The 19,639-nt window shown below is 41.9% G+C and overlaps 1 protein-coding gene across 1 annotated transcript in view; it reads right to left on the minus strand.

The window, feature by feature from the left end:
- The window catches only part of LOC126360153 (sodium channel protein Nach-like), a 195,020-nt gene that overhangs the window by 104,138 nt on the left and 71,243 nt on the right, over positions 1-19,639 (minus strand). Inside the window, exons 2-3 of the mRNA XM_050007691.1 lie at positions 17,884-18,022; positions 2,114-2,320 (exon numbers count right to left, since the gene is read on the minus strand). Of these exons, the coding sequence (XP_049863648.1) occupies positions 2,114-2,320; positions 17,884-18,022 (346 nt within the window). The remainder of the gene's footprint in view (positions 1-2,113; positions 2,321-17,883; positions 18,023-19,639) is intronic.

Here is a 19,639-nt window from a genome sequence, read left to right on the forward strand (position 1 = left end):
ATAGCATTCCACAGAGCGAAATATAGTGTTAAGCGGTAGAAGAATGCTGTGTGAACAAGTGTAGCACTGCACTTTGGCACACTTAAGGCTGAATCACATGTCTTACGTTTCCTCGAACATATATTTTTTAACATATATGTTTGAGGAAACGTAAGACATGTTTCCTACTGTTGAATTCCAGTCACCCATGACTATTAAATTTTCGTCTCCCTTCACTCAGCTTAGCTCATATAGCCCCGTCCCCTTTTGTCTGTATGAAAGTTTTTATACTAGATGCAACGGAGATTTGTCTGGCAGAGACATCATGCACACTAGGCCTACTTCCAAAAATCAGTGTATGATTCTTTCAGAAATCATCTTCGAATGGGTTAAAAAATGTTAAAAACTAGCTGGGATGCGTTTCAAAATCATACGAATAATCGACAGACCAACGTGAACAGATGCTAGGTTCATTGTGAAACAAGGTTCTTTTCTTCAAGAATATGAATCTGGCACCCCCTGAAATTGCCGCCCGGGGCAGATAGTCCAGTTTGCCCCCTGCTAGAGCCCGGTCTGCCTGTTCACGAAATCAGTACTGGATGATGCATGCAGTATGAATAAAGACCTTGTCATCTCGGACCACAGCATTACCATTAGGGAACAAACAATATATCATGGGATGGACGTGATCAGCCAAAATGGTCACATAATCCTTGGCAGTAATGGAGCCTTGAAGAGAAACCATGGGATCTATGGAATTCCTCGATACAGCTCCCCACATCACCAAATACCCACCATGTTTCACTCTTGGGATGTAAACTCGGACAGAAGCTGGAAACAGTGTAAAAGGAGACTCATCCGACCTAATGATACGCTTCCATTGCCCTATAGTCCAGGTTTAACGGCATTTGTATCACTGATGAGTGGTTTTGGAATTGCAGCTCGCCCCACAGTTGTCTATTTTCGGAGCTTCTTTCATGTTGTTTTGGTGTGACAACATTTGTGAGTGCAACATTCAGTTCTGCAGAGATTTTTGCATCTGTGGTCCTCTTACTTTTCTTGTATTCCTATACATTGACCGTCTATTAGGGTCACTCGAAACATGCTTTTGTCTGCATTGTGACTTGCCAGATGACATTTTTCCACTTTTCCTTTATGGGGTGAAAATCTTTGATATGGTGCCTGTCGAAACACCAAACACTTCGGCTACCTTCATTATGGAAAGCAAAGGAAGTAGGTAACAGTACACTCGTTCGCCCACTGCTTGAATACTGCTCACCGGTGTGGGATCCGTACCAGATAGGGTTGATAGAAGACATAGAGAAGATCCAAGGGAGAGCAGTACGCTTTGTTACAGGATCATTTAGTAATCGCGAAAGCGTTACAGAGATGATAGATAAACTCCAATGGAAGATTCTGCATGAGAGACGCCCAGTAGCTCGGTACATGCTTTTGTTGAAGTTTAGAGAACATACCTTCACCGAGGAGTCAAGCAGTATATTGCTCCCTCCTGCGGATATATCGCGAAGTGACCATGACGATAAAATCAGAGAGATTAGAGCCCACACTGAGGTATACCGACAATCTTTCTTTCCACGAACAATACGAGACTGGATTAGAAGGGAGAACCAATAGAGGTACTCAAGGTACCCTCCGCCACACACCGTTAGGTGGCTTGTGGAGTATGGATGTAGATGTAGAGATTTAGAAGCATCCACCGTATGAGCACCAGCAATTTGCCCATGTTCGACTTCACCTAACTCCAACATTACGCACATGCAGCCACACAGACCACTGTTCTGAACACGATTGACACTTGCAGCTTATTCCAGATCTTGCATAGGTCCTGTTTGTGGTCAAATCAACAGTCCAACCTGCAGGCTAGGTTGGCAGCTGGATTTTTGTTCCAGGTTGCATTTCTTTTAGCGTTTCCAAATTTTTGTTCAACCCCTGTAGTTTGTAAGTTCTAGAATTCCATTATCGAAAAACTTCATGCTACTTTATTTTCCAAAAGTTAGCCGTGAAACGTGGAAGTTTATATGAGCAAAAGTTACTACACGATCCCTGTCTCCTCTCCCTTGAAACAGCACCTGACAACCAGATTTGGCTACAGCAGAATCAGTTTAAAACTTACGATTGTTCATAAAGTCGTACGGCATTGGTGAGGTGAACTTTGTTTATGTTACAGACAGTGACGGCGGGATACGGGACGTTCCAGATGGGGTAGTGAGTTGACTCCACTGTCGTGATGGTGGGGGACGTGATGTACTGGGACCACACCAGGTTGATCAGGATGCTGGCTGCTGTTGCTCCAGCGGCACAGCCAAGTAGCCAAAGCAGCCTGTAACACACAGAGTGACATTCAGTCGTTGACCTATACAGAGTGCGAACTTACCAGTGTAAATGTGGATGCGGCCATTAGATGTTAATTTACGAATAATGAGAAAATCGGCATGAGAGTAAGAGACAGTTCGTTTCTTTCAACTAGAGTAAACATTTTTAACTGAACCGAGGAAAGGGCATACATAGGTAACCCAAAAGTGCGTTAACATTAGAAAAGTCAGTACTTCACGAAATAATGTGGGTAGAGAGCTAAAAATTGACAGAAGTCTTTGAAATGGCATGGTGTTTTATCGAAACCCAAAAACTTCCACACAGTGACCAGTATATTGCACTGAACAAGCAGTACTGAGGCCCATGGGAAAGACAGGCGGCGATGCATACGTCACCAGGGTAGGACTGAGCTCGTTCGCTCGCTTAACTTAGCAGAAAAAATGCGTTTCTAAACCTGTTAACTCGCAACCGGGTGTGTACGTACTAATGAGAGTTGCATCTGCTGCTGCAAGTCTTATAGACTACCAGTCGCACAACATAATTTAAGATAAATTCTCGACATAAATGGTATAACGCCTTGTTTGTAGCATTTAGTCTCTTCTGCGTAATAGTCCTCATTTCATACAAGATGTGGTGTCTTATGCAGCTGATCATCTTTTTGAAATGATTTTAGTTTTGTTGTGTCCTAATACAGCCGTAACAAAGTATTAAGGCTTAATAATACACTACTGGCCATTAAAATTGTTACACCAAGAAGAAATGCAGATGATAAACGGGTATTCATTGGACAAATATATTATACTAGAACTGACATGTGATTACTTTTCACGCAATTTGGGTGCATAGATCCTGAGAAATCAATACCCAGAACAACTACCTCTGGCAGTAATAACGGCCTTGATACGCCTGGGCATTGAGTCAAACAGAGCTTGGATGGCGGTACAGGTACAGCTACCTAAGCAGCTTCTTCAACACGATACCACAGATCATCAAAAGTAGTGACTGGCGTATTGTGACGAGCCAGTTGCTTGGCCACCATTGATCAGACGTTTTCAATTGGTCAGAGATCTGGAGAATGTGCTGCCCAGGGCAGCAGTCGAACATTTTCTGTATCCAGGAAGGCTCGTACAGGACCTGCAGCATGCGGTCGTACATTATCCTGCTGAAATGTAGGGTTTCACAGGGATCGAATGACAGGTAGAGCCACGGGTCGTAACACATCTGAAATATAACGTCCACTGTTTAAAGTGCCGTCAATGCGAACAAGAGGTGACCGAGACGTGTAACCAATGGCAGCCATACCATCACGCCGGGTGATACACCAGTATGGCGATGACGAATACACGCTTCCAATGTGCGTTCACCGTGATGTCACCAAACACGGATGCGACTATCATGATGCTGTAAACAGAACCTGAATTCATCCGAAAAAATGACGATTTGCCATTCATGCACCCAGGTTCGTCGTTGAGTACACCATTGCAGGCGCTCCTGTCTGTGATGCAGCGTCAAGGGTCACCGCAGCCATGGTCCCTGAGCTGATACTCCATGCTGCTGCATACGTCATCGAACTGTTCGTGCAGATGGTTGTTGTCTTGCATTTATCAAAGTCGGAAACGTGATGGTACGCATTTCTCCTCGTTACACGAGGCATCACAACGTTTCACCAGGCAACGCTGGTCAACTGCTGTTTGTGTATGAGAAATCGGTTGGAAACTTTCTTCATGTCAGCAAGTTGTAGGTGTCGTCACCAGCGCCAACCTTGTGTGAATGCTCTGAAAAGCTAATCATTTGCATATCACAGCATCTTCTTCCTGTCGGTTAAATTTCGCGTCTGTAGCATGTCATCATCGTGGTGTAGCAATTTTAATGGCCAGTAGTGTAGTAAGATACCATAATAATGGATTTCAGTAGAAGATACAATTCTCGTTTGTACACACACACACACACACACACACACACACACACACACACACACACACACACACACACACACACACACAGTTACAAGTATAGAAACGCCATTTTTCTGCTGAGTTGAGAGAGCGAGCTCGGCCTACCTTCGTGACGTACGTGCCGGGGCCTGTCTTTCTCGTGGGCCTCGATTAATAAATAGTGACGCCACATGAGAATCGCTTATAAAATCAGCTGTACGCACGCTGATATGTTACAGAACCGCATCGTCCCTAGCCTGGATTATTAACACCTGTTGGAAGGTAAGACCTCAATCCGTGTGATTATTGGTTGTGGTCTTACCTAAAGTCGGATGTCTACTACGACTGTAAGACGCCATTAGAGAAGCTAAAAAACAATATCTAATCGCAATGTCTCACCACACTTACTGATATACTTTACAGTGCTCTTCAGAATACTCTCTCCCGAATACAGGCATTGTTTATGAGTGACAGTTAACACGGTGAGCATTTGTTACAAAGAACTTTCTCGCCAAACAATGGGTACAAGAGATCTCTCACGTTTGTAGCAATATGAGGTTAGGGATGGTGCGATTTTACAACGTATCGGCGTACCACGCAACCCTATGCGGCATCACTGAGATGGACTGTCCAACGCCATCTGTTAGCCAGTGTTTGCACTAGGTTTTGGATTCAGTGAAACTCCATGACATTTCAGGCATATGTGTCAAATTTTACCCCATTCCCTACATTATTCCGTGAATTAATGCATTTTCAATTGTTAACTGGCTTTTGGGTCACCCCTTATGAGCATTATCACAAACGTTTTGAGGACTCTTTGCTCCTTTGCACCACTTCCAAAAAAATCCATTATTTCAAAGTGCAAAACCTTTACGGTATCAAAAAGAGTTTTAAGTGCAGATGCAACCGTTACCTTGAGCGACCGAGTCTAGCACTGGGAAATCCTTGTACCCTCAATGGCCCTTAGCTGGTCCAGTGAAACAAGACAAGACATAAATTCTTTTGAATATTCAAATCTGTGAATAACCACCGATAAAGAAGAAAATGCTTTTATTATGAAGAACAATTGCCAAAATGCACCTACGTGCACTCACAGTGAAGTGTTGGAGATGATCAGCCACTTATGAAAATACTCTTGGCTATTATGCGGTGGTCAGATGAATTTCGTATTGAAAACCAATGTTTCGTCCCATTTTGTTGAGGCACGCAAGGAGCATTGTAGTTTCTTTGAAGGTCCGATCAGTGACGAATATAGCAGCTTTCATCCGAGGGAAGGCGGGAGGGGAGGGGTATGTTAGAGGCTTCAAATTTTAATTATACCATACTAAGAATATCAATGGTATTAATAGTTAAAATTTTCGTTAATCTATGATATTTATTTAAATTATTTGTTAAGTATTAAGTAACTGTAGACTAAATTAATCATCATTTCTAATAAAATTCCTCGTGCCAAACTTTCTAAATCCGCACTGTCTTTGTGTATATGTTCATAAGCCATCATTAAGGAATAACACCATAGGAATACAGTATGAACCATGCTGCAAGTACTCGCCCAGCGGTTATCAACAACATCAGGTATTTTCAAAACAGGTTGTTCTAAAGCACACTGAATTTCATGCAATACATTTTATTGGATTGGGGAGAAGAGAAGTTTGTGGCACAACTTGACTAGAAGAAGGGATCGGTTGGTAGGACATGTTTTGAGGCATCAAGGGATCACAAATTTAGCATTGGAGGGCAGTGTGGAGGGTAAAAATCGTAGAGGGAGACCGAGAGATGAGTACACTAAGCAGATTCAGAAGGATGTAGGTTGCAGTAGGTACTGAGAGATGAAGAAGCTTGCACAGGATAGAGTAGCATGGAGAGCTGCATCAAACCAGTCTCAGGACTGAAGACCACAACAACAACAACAACATTTTATTATTTAGGAGAAGCATGAAAAAGTTTATAAATGTCCGTAACAGTATGTAGGATGCGTTTTATTATATGGTATTCGTTCCTACAGTTGGCTGCAGCAACTGACAAACATGTGCTCTGCAGTGAATGTATGGTAACTCGCGCCCTCTTTTCCCTGATCGTCGAGAGCGGACGCTTGTGACAGAATACAGAACCACTAAAATAAGCAGCACCATCGAAAGAGCCTGTTACTAATTTGTCGTAACAGAAACCTCAAGCTCTAGGTAAAAATATTAGCAATGTAGGAAAAGATAAGACTTCCACTTACCGTAAAGTATACACGTTAAGTTGCAGAGAGGCACAGTTAAAGGACACTTACTTAAAGCTTTCGCTCAGCCTTCATCAGAAAAGGGAAACACACATACCTCACCCACACACTGATAATACTTGTACCGCACTCCGTGTTTCGAGAGCGATTCTTGGAACATTTCCACAACTCCTTTTAGCTCCATTACTCCAATTTCTCCAGAGTAGTTAGCTAGGCAATCAGCATCATGATTGTTGGTCATTCTATTTCCGCATCTGCAATACTTGGATAGAATTTAACATCAATTACCTTGCCTGTGTTTTCTGCTATTGCAGTTGCAATTTCATAGAGTCATGATACAAACCACTATGAACTTGTATTGAAGAAGTGGCAGTGTCTATAATGACAATGTTAACCTTCAGTTCAAATATAAAGTGAAATAAATGAAAAGAAAGCCCAAGTGATCGAAACGCACGAATTGTGAATATGCCAGTCGTATGCGGAAGACCATGAATGAGATGTTAACTGTTGTGGTTAGTGGAAAGTTGTTAGCAGATTCTGTGAATTATCTGTGACATATGTGCGGAAAACCTTCTTGTACTGCTAATGAGGTAGTGGCGAAATAAAACCTCAATTGACTTCTGACAATCTTCAGATCTATTATCATTTGCAAATTACACTTCCGATTCGGAAGATCAGGAGGGGTAACAACGTCACAAGTTGGACTAACGCGTTTTATTTTCAGGAACTAACTCATTGATTTAGTCTAATACATGTTTGTTGGTTTCATGTCATCAGCCCCAAAATATTCGGACACTTGATGATCATCCCAGTTCTTGTTCCATCCCACTTGCTTCTGCAACAAAAAGGACTTCCCATCTTCCACCTTTCAAACCATCGAGATCTTAACCTTGTCTTCCTATCCGTCGTGCAGTTTCGACGACGGCGCTTTCATATCCCACCAGCGAGTGCAAGGATCGCATTTTGAACATTCTCAATTACACCCAAATCTCACAGTATACATGAATGGACACTGACAAATGCTATAAAAACTTTTCTGATTATGCAAAGGACAGTTACTGTAATAAAATACCGATATGTCAGTAACTGAGATTTGAAAGTGAATTACTCTTTCAATTTTAAACCCGTGTGGGTTATCAATAATTTAAACTTATCAACTAATTATATGGGAAGTCCATATGATGCTGACTGGTTTGCAGTCAGACAAGCAGAAGGTTGACAAGTCTTTCCCGGGGTTTTCCATGGTTTTCCGGTGAGATTTGCCCAAACAGGGAGACCTTAAAGTTAAATTTCCATGGCAAAACTTGTTCTATTGTACCCGAACATACGGTATCACCGACCTTACTGAGCGGTAGCTTGTTGTCTTATGCTGCCTTTAACCATTGTATCTGCTGCTATTATGTTCTTCACAGCATTTGATACTGAGTACAGTGCTTGCTTGTCTTTAGTCGTCCTTTATGTGTTTATTAGAAAAATTTCATTACCACGAGGGGTACCATTTAATGATACAAGAGATGAGAAGTGCGCTAAATTTGAAAGGGCTGTGTATATCAGCAGTGCTGAATATTTTACCACACAGACGTGTTCAACGAACTCGGCGCTATGCCCGCTTATAAATTAACGTATTTGCGGCAGCGAAAGAAAGAGAATAAACCCTGTGTAGGCAATACGACTCTTTGCTGATATACCACGTCACTGGATTAACAATAGTATTTACCACGACTTGAGGTACTGGATAAGAAAGACGGGTTCTCAAAAATGGTTCAAATGGCTCTGAGCACTATGGGACTTAACATCTGAGGTCATCAGTCCCCTAGAACTTAGAACTACTTGAACCTAACTAACCTAAGGACATCAGACACATCCATGCCTGAGGCAGGATTCGAACCTGAGACCGTAGCGCGGTTCCGGACTACAGCGCCTAGAACCACATGGCCACCGTGGCCGGCAGACGTGTTCTCGGAGCGATTCTAATTGTATTGTTGCACAGCAGACATTACGGAATTTGAGAATTAAGTTTACTTATATAAACGCTGAGGCGTAATATCTTGTGAACAGAAATACGAAAGTGGTTGTTTTGTTGAAGAGAACTGTGGTATAATTAAATAATTATTCAAAAGTGAGCAATTTCATCATTTTAACAACTCTGGAAATTTGTGCTTCAAGTTTACATACTTATATATGCACGATTAGACATTAGTCTCTGCGGCATTGTGAGGGTTAGTTCTAGCCTGCATGTGATCCGTTTCCTTCGCAATAGGTCATCTTTGCATTGGAACTGTAATTTATTAATATTTTCTCCCCCCAAAACTGACACGACTGCATTCATACATCCCAGAATGTGCTACGAGTGTAGGTTGTCACGTACGTATAACGTGAGAAATAAATAAACTTTACAAGAGAGCCGCGTGCAACAGCAGCGATGCGGAAGGCGGCAGCTACAGCTTCGTAGCACTTGGATCATTAAGGTGACTGTAGGAAACTACATCATACAAGTAAATTTACTAAACATAGGCGAAGCTGGACAACCCTGAAAGCTTAGATGCGTTTAAAGGCACTCATAATTAAGTGGAACAACTTCTTTGTGAAACAAATTAAAATTTCACTTCACATTCAACATTCCAATTTTAACATTTCAATTTTAATATACATTGAAGTAAATTGCAATTTTAATTTATCTCCATTTATTCTTTTGCCTCCATAAGAAAATATACGATCCGGCCATTCCACGTGTTCTTCTTGCACAAGACGTCTATCATACTCAAAGACTACATCTCCTGCAGGTTCTCAACTTTCTTCAGCTGAGTTCCGTCGTGATGCCTTCGAATGGCGAGCAACAACCCCCCCCCCCCCTCCTCCTTCCCCTCCTTTTTCACACTACGTGCCATTTGAAGCACGAATATTAGTACTTTAAACGCAATCAAGGAATATCTTTGCACTTTGATAGCAAACGCAACACGCATTTGGGAGGATGGCGGTTCTAAACCCGTGCGGCAACCCCATTTAGATTTTCCATGATTTTTCTTTCTCGCTGAAGGTGAATGTCGGGACGATTCTTTTGAAAGGGCATAGCCATTCCACATCAGATTTTCTTCCCCATCCTAGCTCGTGCTCTGTCTCTAATGACATCATCGTCATTGGCACGTTAAAACTTAGTCTTCTATCCTTTCTAGAAACCATTCTATGTACAAACGACTGTCTTAATAACAACTCAAGAAATAGGAAAGTTTTTATACATGTAACAACTTTGTATTAATCGTAATTAAATCTATGTGTGTTCAAAATATGTGGAGGGGGCGAAAGGAAAGGAAAAGCAAAGGAACTAATGATACCAGGAGAAAGGAAAGGAAAAGGGAAAGAACAAATATCAGCTGCATGGGGATTTGGTGCGGAATCAGCGGCGACGAGCTAAAATGTGTGCCGAACAGGGACCCTGCTTACCTGCTACACCCAGACACAGTGTTTATCCTCACGATCCCCAGTCGACACACAATCAAAACTAGTGCCACTTATCCACAGTCATCGTTCATGCCCTCCACGCTCACTAATTTTTAGGTTCCCATTGGAGGTCGAAGGTAACGTGCATCGGCACTCAAGGCTGTCGATTCATTGCCCATCGAGGCGAATCAATTACATGAACAATCTCGAAGGCAGATGCACATTTTTCATTTGAACTCCACCGGGAATCTAAAATTAGCAAGCATGGAGGATATGGACTTTAACTGCGGATAGGTGGCAGTGGGTGGAAATGTGAGTCGATCTGGGACCGTGTCGAGATAGATTGCGCATTTACGATAAACTCGGTGTGTGGATGGTGCAGTGGGTAAGCAGCTGCCCAGTAAGCAGGGAATGCCAGATTCGAGTCTCGATCTGGAACTCATTTTGCCTCATCACCACAAGGCCGCCGGCCGGTATCTCCGAGCGATTCTAGGCGCTTCAGTCTGAAACCACGCGACCGCTACGGTCGCAGGTTCGAATCCTGCCTCAGGCATGGATGTGTGTGATGTCCTTAGGTTAGTTAGGTTCAAGTAGTTCTAAGTTCTAGGGGACTGATGACCTCAGATGTTAAGTCCCATAGTGTTCAGAGCCCTTTCAATCATTTGAACCACAAGGTCCCAGTGTATCATTAGTTCGTTTCTCGCCCCTCCCCCCCTCCATACCTTTAATTACATAACCTCATCTAAATTTTTTTACTTTTTCAAAAGTAAATCACAGAGTTCACAATACCGAACATATGTGTGTAGAAATTGATATTTTTGTCAGAACAACGCTCATTGAGAAAATGGCCAAACAATTATTTTAATCAGATGAATAAATTAATTAAAAATGATAATTTGTGGATACAGTAAGGCCTGATGAGGAAGATTTATTTAGATGGAATAATTTAAACCTTAATTAGCATCTCGTAGGAGCAAATACTGTAAAAAGACAATGGAAAGTGTAAGGTGCGATCAGAAAGTTTGAGGGCATTACTGCAGAGTATACAGGTTGTTACAAAAAGGTACGGCCAAACTTTCAGGAAACGTTCCTCACATACAAATAAAGAAAAGATGTTATGTGGACATGTGTCCGGAAACGCTTAATTTCCATGTTAGAGCTCATTTTAGATTCGTCAGTATGTACAGTAGTCCTCGATTCACCGCCAGTTGGCCCAATTGACGGAAGGTAATGTTGACTTCGGTGCTTGTGTTGACATGCGACTTATTGCTCTACAGTACTAGCATCAAGCACATCAGTACGTAGCATCAACATGTTAGTGTTCATCACGAACGTGGTTTTGCAGTCAGTGCAATGTTTACAAATGCGGAGTTGGCAGATGCCCATTTGATGTATGGATTAGCACGGGGGAATAGCCGTGGTGCGGTACGTTTGTATCGAGACAGATTTCCAAAACGAAGGTGTCCCGACAGGAAGACGTTCGAAGCAATTGATCGGCGTCTTAGGTAGCACGGAACATTCCAGCCTATGACTCGCGACTGGGCAAGACCTAGAACGACGAGAACACCTGCAATGGACGAGGCAATTCTTCGTGCAGTTGACGATAACTCTAATGTCAGCCTCAGAGAAGTTACTGCCGTACAAGGTAACGTTGACCACGTCATTGTATGGAGAGTGCTACGGGAGAACCAGTTGTTTCCGTACCATGTACAGCGTGTGCAGGCACTAACAGCAGCTGATTGGCCTCCATGGGTACACTTCTGCGAGTGGTTCATCCAACAATGTGTCAATCCTCATTTCAGTGCAAATGTTCTCTTTACGGATGAGGTTTAAAAAATGGCTCTGAGCACTATGGGACTTAACTGCTGTGGTCATCAGTCCCCTAGAACTTAGAACTACTTAAACCTAACTAACCTAAGGACACCACATACATCCATGCCCGAGGCAGGATTCGAACCTGCGACCACAGCAGTCGCGTGGTTCCGGACTGAGCGCCTAGAACCGCTAGACCACCGCGGCCGGCACGGATGAGGTTTCATTGCAACTAGATCAAATTGTAAATTTCCACAATCAACATGTGTGGACTGACGAGAATCCGCACGCAATTGTGCAATCACGTCATCAACACAGATTTTCTGTGAACGATTGGGCAGGCATTGTTAGCGATGTCTTGATTGGGCACCATGTTCTTCCACCTACGCTCAATGGAGCACGTTATCATGATTTCATACGGGATACTCTACCTGTGCTGCTAGAACATGTGCCTTTACAAGTACGAAACAACATGTGGTTCATGCACAATGGAGCTCCTGTACATTTCAGTGGAAGTGTTCGTACGCTTCTCAACAACAGATTCGGTGACCGATGGATTGGTAGAGGCGGACCAATTCCATGGCCTCCACGCTCTCCTGACCTCAACCCTCTTGATTTTCATTTATGGGGGCATTTGAAAGCTCTTGTCTATGCAACCCCAGTACCAAATATAGAGACTCTTCGTGCTCGTATTGCGGACGGCTGTGATACAACACGCCATTCTCCAGGGCGCATCAGCGCATCAGGGATTCCATGCGACGGAGGGTGGATGCATGTATCCTCGCTAACGGAGAACATTTTGAACATTTCCTGTAACAAAGTGTTGGAAGTCACGCTGGTACGTTCTGTTGCTGTGTGTTTCCATTGCATGATTAATGTGATTTGAAGAGAAGTAATAAAATGAGCTCTAACATGGAATGTAAGCGTTTCCGGACACATGTCAACATAACATATTTTCTTTCTTTGTGTGTGAGGAATGTTTCCTGAAAGTTTGGCCGTACCTTTTTGTAACACCCTGTATGTAACGCAGCGCGACTCCTATGCGGGTATATAAGCACCACCATTAGGAAAGGAGCTGGTGTGACATCCGTGTCTTTCCGATGTGCTTGCGGTAAATATGGGAATGTCAGCTACGATGACGTCATTATCTAATCGTCCAAACAGGAGCAACGTTCTGTACTCTTTTCTTGGCTGCCGAAACGACAAATAGAGGTAGAAATCCTTCGGAGAATGAGGGACGTGTATGGGGAAACATATCTGTCGAAAACCACATTGTGGAATGGTACGAGTTCCATCCTGGTCGTGATTCGACACAAGACATGGGCGATCTCGATGGCCAGCCTCGTCCATTACAGGGCAACTCAAGTGTCTGAGAGTCTATAGACCTATCTATCACATCTTCGATCGCTTAAAAATGGGACGGCGTTCTATCATAGGGGTACCTTCAACATGGTGCGCTGATGGGATGATTTTTTCAACGCTCACGGCGATTCCGCCTGATTGGCATATGGCATATGTGCAAAACCTGGCCGACAGATGGTGGTGAACATCAACACGTCAGTCACGCCACATGAGAATTGTGTACAAAATGAGCTGTCGTGGAATTGTGACAGGTGTGACCTGTAATTGTTGTGCTCCTGTTTTCGCGTTCCGCGATTGTCAGTGTCAATTTCCAGTTCTTGTAACAGTCCCTGAAAAGCTTCAATGTCGTCTTTGCATCATCCTGCTAAAATAATCTGTCGTAAATGTTCAGGTAATTTGATTAAGCAAATGCGGATGAGTTCTGAGGGGCTGTATGGGTTTGAAAGATACTGATTCTTATGTAACATGTCTTCAAAATATTTGACAAGACTGGAAAATTCAGATTGTTTGAAATATTTCATCATTATGATGCTATGTTTTACTCGGTCTTGTGTAGCTTGAGACCAATATGCTGAGAGGAAGGCATGGTAAAATTCTCCTTCACTATGACAATCGTGAATGACCGATCGCATTCTAACAGCTGGTTCATTCTCCAAGTAGCCACACATAAATTCTAATCTGTGCTCTAATGACCAGTTGGGAGGAAAACAATGAGAGAATTGATGGAGCCACGCTTGTGGATGAATGTCGTTGCCAGAATTCTTAAATGTTTTGAATTTACGTGCAGTAATGAACAGCTTATAGTCAAAATCATCGTGTCGGCGGGTAGCATATCGGTCATTGTTACGTCGTGTCGGCGGTTCCATCTCAAAATTCGGTGCACCTTGCCAATTTCTTTCATAATTTCCGAAATGCCCTGTGTTATTATTTTGTGGCTTTTCCGTATTTCTAAGTCCCTCTTCCTGTGTTGGAGCGCGAGTGCCCTCTGAAATACACAATTCTTGTATTACCTGTGTCAGCTGATCTTGCACTTCCCGGATTTCTCTTTGGTGTTGTGCATTAATTTGATTCTGATTTTGTTTGAATTTCCTAATTTGTTCGCACTCTTCTGTATCATTCAGATCATCATCTAGATAAGTTAATGAACTGATCTGAAAGTTCGGCTACTTTCTCCTATAGTGAACACATTTCCTCAGTGTGTTTTTCTGAACCAAGTTTCAGAGTGTCCATTTGTGTTGAAATCGAATCTACTGTGTCCTTTAAGTTTTCCTGAGTTCTTGCAAGTTGCGTAACCGAATCGGTGGATGCAACTGAGTCCATTTTAGCTTGCAAGGTGTAGTGATTTTCACGAACAATAGTTTGCAGTTCTTTTATGGCTGCTTCATGATTCTGTAATGCATTTTCATGCCGGGAAAAAATAGGTTGAAAATGCTCACAAATTTGTGTTTTTACCTCATTACAGATTTTTTGGCATTTCAATTCAATGTTATGTAACTCAGTAGTTAAATCTTCACGTGTTTGTTCAAGTGTGGTGTCTAACTTCCGAAGATTTTGTTCCATTGTGTCTAACTTTTGAAGCTTTTGCTGTGTTTGTCTCTGATTTTGTTCCATTGTGTCTAACTTTTGAAGATTTTGTTCCATTGTGTCTAACTGTTGCTGTGTTTGTCTTTGGTTTTGTTTCATTTGTTGCATTAATTGCAATAATAATGTATTAGTGTCTGGAATCTGTTCCTCTATGCTTCTCGGCAGTGCATTTGCACCGGCAACATTCACAGTTTGACAAGCAGAAAATGTGTCTCGACTTATTTGAGAAAACGGTGAGGACGCAAAACCTGAATGTACAGTATTTTCAAGATTGTGTCCTGTCATATCGGATTCCTGACGCGAGCTGTTGCCGACAGATCGATCGATAATGCTCCCCTGTTCACTAACTGTTTCACTGCCTACACCATTGTTTGCAGCCCGCTCCATTTCCCTATGTACAATTACCAAATTACTACTTTGAACATTAGTGAATTCATTACATGGTGGCGCTAACACACTGCTTTCGTCTTCACTGTCATTTCTCAGTTTACTTTGTAGCCTAGTATTACGTTTTTCACACGCCATTATTGTCACAATATTTCACACGATAACACAGAAAAGCATAATTTGAAGAGCAAAAATAAGAGAACACATTAACATAACACTGAAAATAATATCTAGTTAATTGCAAGCGAAGCTGCGAAATACTTGGTGCAAATATACATGCGTGCCACAACTGTTTTACTGTACGACAATGAAAGACTGCAACTACAAAGGAAATTCTCTCTATGATTACGCGCTAGCAATAAACAAAGGCTACACTAACTACACAAACTACAAGAAAAAATCAGAAGATTCCAGTGAGGTATCCTTGGCTAAGGGTCGACATATGAAACGTCCCCTTAGAACAATTATACACGACTGTGCTTAAACTGACACACAATATTTTTAGCGCAACGCAATCTGACTTCCAAAAATCCCTACGAAAGAATGGCCCTGATTAACATAAACATATACGTTTCACAAATCACTTACCTCACAAAAATCTTCGTTACTCAAGCTACTGCAATACAGCGAGCGTCACTACTGCCAGCTAAATAAAAGATTCAAACTACTGAAGGCACTAACTACTGATAGGCATAGTTAGCAAATGAAAGATTTTAATACAGAACAAAAAAATGTATTTACCTTAATAGTCATTATATATATATATATATATATATATATATCAATTCATGACACAAATTCTTACAAATTTCAAAACTCCGCCATCTCTCTCCCCACGTCGACAACTGCTGGCGGCTCACCTCCAACTGCGCAACGCTACGCGCTGTTAGCATCCAGCTGCCGCTGCCCAACACTACAATGGCAGACAACAATGCAAACCAGCCACAGACTGCACACGGCACAGCCAGTGATTTTCATACAGAGCGCTACGTGGCAGCGGCGTTACCAATAAAAAAAAACCTAAACAGCCTACTTACAAACATCATTTCCGACTAATAGCTGTACCCTTTACTATAGTGCTGTTCACAACATTGTCCCGCGACTACTGGCTGATAAACACCTGTTGGAAGGCACGGCTTTCATGTAGGATGGCGCTCTACACCATATTGCTAAACATGTGAAAGATCTCTCGCGCACAAGGTTTGGTGAGGATTGCGTGTTGAGCCACCACTTGCGTCGTGCTTTGCCTTCCAGGTACCCAGGCCTCAATCCGTGCGATTACTAGTTCTGGACTTGCCTGAAGCTTCAAGCCTACCGCGATTGTCCCATCTCATTAGGAATAGTAAAGGATAACATTGGATGTCAATTTCGCACCACACCTTCTGATATAGCTGTGTAGTCTTATGAGATTTGTTACCATATGGAAATATTTGTGCCCAGCGACTGTATTTAATTCGAATAGTGAAGGGTGCAGCAACCAGTCGGAGATGATGTTTATTGGATATCTAGATTTCGTTTACTGTGTGACCATCTTCACGGCAGTAAATGTAACTTAAAACATTAAAAACACCTATATATGCACATAGTTCCAACTGGACTATTCGTGTCAGAGGTTGAGTTTACTAAACCTCATTTCCGACTAATAGCTGTACCCTTTACTATTTGAGAAGCCGTATTGTGCTGTTCACAACGTTGTCCCTCTACTACAGGTATTGCTGATGAATGGCGACCGACTTATTAAGCATTTGTTAGAAAGAACATCGTCTTGGCTAAAAATAAATTCTTTTACTAATTATTGTTTTTGTATCTTATCAGGCGCCACCTGTTGGTCATTTTGTGCATTTATTTCTGGTTTCAATGAAACGTCATGTCATTTCAAGCATATGTGTCAATTTTTACTTGTCTACCTACATTATTACGTGATGTATTGAATCTGCAAAATTTAACGGACTTTCGGTACATCTTGTGTGTTGTGAGTGCAGTCCCCTGATTTTAGAGGTAATAAGAGATCTGTATAATGACCGTCTTTGCTCTGGCTAGAATTTTCATATTTTTTTACACTGACAGCAGTGCCCAGAAGTGTGTCTGAGACAAGTGATATTGTATTTTATACACAACACTTACAAGAAATTGTAGTCATCGTGTTTACGTGAAGATGGTCCTTATTTTCCATTTAGAGTTTTACAGTTTTATAACATGGACACTCAACGATATATGTACTCCACAGGTAAGACATTTCGTTTTTTATTACGACATAATCGTCGCTACTACGTTGACATGATGGTTAATGATGGTTATGCACAGAGTTACAATTAGATTTTAAATATTCTCAGGGTTTCTATGTTTTCCAGAATAGCATAATTTATAATCACCATAAAGATTTTACTCCTGACAGACATTTTGTTTGATGTAGGCAGGCACAGTATGTAAGGAATCTTATTTGTATTCTTTAATGTATACAAAGTGTTCTTCCGATATCGTCATCGATTGCATGCATTTGTTGTCTATCCTCTGTGTCAGATGACACTGGATGGTCTGTATGCCTGAATATCGGCCTGCAAATAAATGCGCCTGATTTGCAGCTCATTGTGTACAACGAGTAGTTACATCAAGAATTTTACATCTAAAATGGCTAAGTAACATAAAATTTTCACCAAGAATACTTTTTAAACGAGGATTGGAAATAACGTGCTGTTTCTAGAACAGAAGGACACAACACACAGGAGTTAGTGATGTTAGCCCTCTACAATGATTGCACTAACGTTGTGTTAGGTATTTAGTAGTACCGCAGATGCAGTCATTCCAAGTGAGATTGTTCGCCGTCCTCACCTTTCAAACCAGTGCCGGCCTTCCTCGGTGATATACTTCAGACCGTGCAGGGTAGTGGCCTTGCAGAACTCGGACAAATGCCGACTCAGTGTATTCACGATCTTCATGGTTCTTCTGCCGTTGATTTTCATTCGAAAGCCTGTAAAGAAAACAACAGTTGTTTTATACGTTTTCAAAAAGCCTTCATTCAAGAAACATTTACTTCAGGCTCAAAAATTTTTATGCCACGCAAATAGGAATTCTTAACGTAATAGCAGTGCTATCAATTGATACGAACGATCTTCCCGTTAACAAGAGACCATGAAGAAGAAAGATTTCGAAAAACTATTTTTTGGCTTAACATTCTCTGGGACGTCTACTTTATTGTAGCGTTCATTCCAAGTTAGCAAAGAATACCGTTATCCAGTTAAAAGCCGTTTTATGGAAAAGTGTCTCCGAAAACGATTCACAATGGGAAATGACAGTTAACATGTAATTTCAACAACGACCTAACAGGTATTAGGAAATTATGAACGTGTTCGAACTTGTGATCGGGCCAGCCTGTTACAACTTCTGCACAAAAGCGAAGCGAGCAGAGCAGCGGCTGACAGAAGCCACCAAAGAGGCCGGCAGGACCACCATGGTCACGAAGAAGATGGAGGAAGACCCCCCTTTTAGATCTGGAAGAATTGCTGTATGGTCCACGGATCACTGACTAGAAGTATATTTAACACAACTACAAAAAAATGTAACCCAAAACTTTAAATCCATGTTTCTCGAAACCGTATTTTTCAGATTGGCGGGAAACATAAGTTGAGAATAGTATATACCATTTTGATTGGAATTCGATTGTGGCATTATAAACTGCGGTATCATAAGAAGTATACTTTCAGTACATGCTTTTGTCTCTATTTTCTGGCCGAAGAAAATTACATTTGTTTTAGTACGTCCCCATTTTGTTAGAACTTAATGTTTTTCAACTATTGTAACTAACGTGTATATTGAAAATGACTTGCAGAAAATTATTTTGTTCGGTAATTCCTGCCGATGACCAGTATTCCGGCTGCAAAGGGTCCTCCCACCTGGAGCAGCGGTTACGGGAGTCGCCCGATGTGGAAACAAAAATGATTTCTTAAAGACAGAAATGCAAGGAATGAAACTATATCATCAGATTTATCATAAGCCGACCGGGTAGTCCGATCGGTTCTCGGCGCTACAATCTGGAACTGGCGACCGCTACGGTCGCAAGTTCGAATCCTGCCTCGAGCATGGATGTGTGTGATGTCCTTAGGTTAGTTAAGTTTAAGTAGTTCTAAGTTCTAGGCGACTTATGACCTCAGAAGTTAAGTCCCATAGTGCTCAGAGCCATTTGAACCATTTATCATAACTTGTTATTTAACATAATAAAAAAGATCACGAAAATCACCTACTTTTCGTGCGCTCACCGATGGCTACCCCCCGTAAGTCACATACTGACGTTTTTCCAATCTCATTACAAACTTCGTGAGCTTGTTGTGAGGATCTAGCAGTGTGCCCTTTCTGTGTTGTAGGAAAAGATACAAAGCAATACATTCTAACCTCCTTCATATACTGTCTGAAAAAGTGAATATAGTTCACTCCATTAGTGCTAAACTTGCTATCAGTTAACGAATGTGGCAATGCTACTTAAGACTATGACCAGCCTAAGCACGCAGTGGTTAAGTGACTCGCATTCTGCAGGGGGAAGGGGGGGGGGGCAGATGGGGTGGGGGAAGAGTTGGAGGGTTGGAATACCCGG

Source organism: Schistocerca gregaria, chromosome 1 (genome assembly GCF_023897955.1).
Source record: "Schistocerca gregaria isolate iqSchGreg1 chromosome 1, iqSchGreg1.2, whole genome shotgun sequence".
Taxonomy (NCBI): domain Eukaryota; kingdom Metazoa; phylum Arthropoda; class Insecta; order Orthoptera; family Acrididae; genus Schistocerca; species Schistocerca gregaria.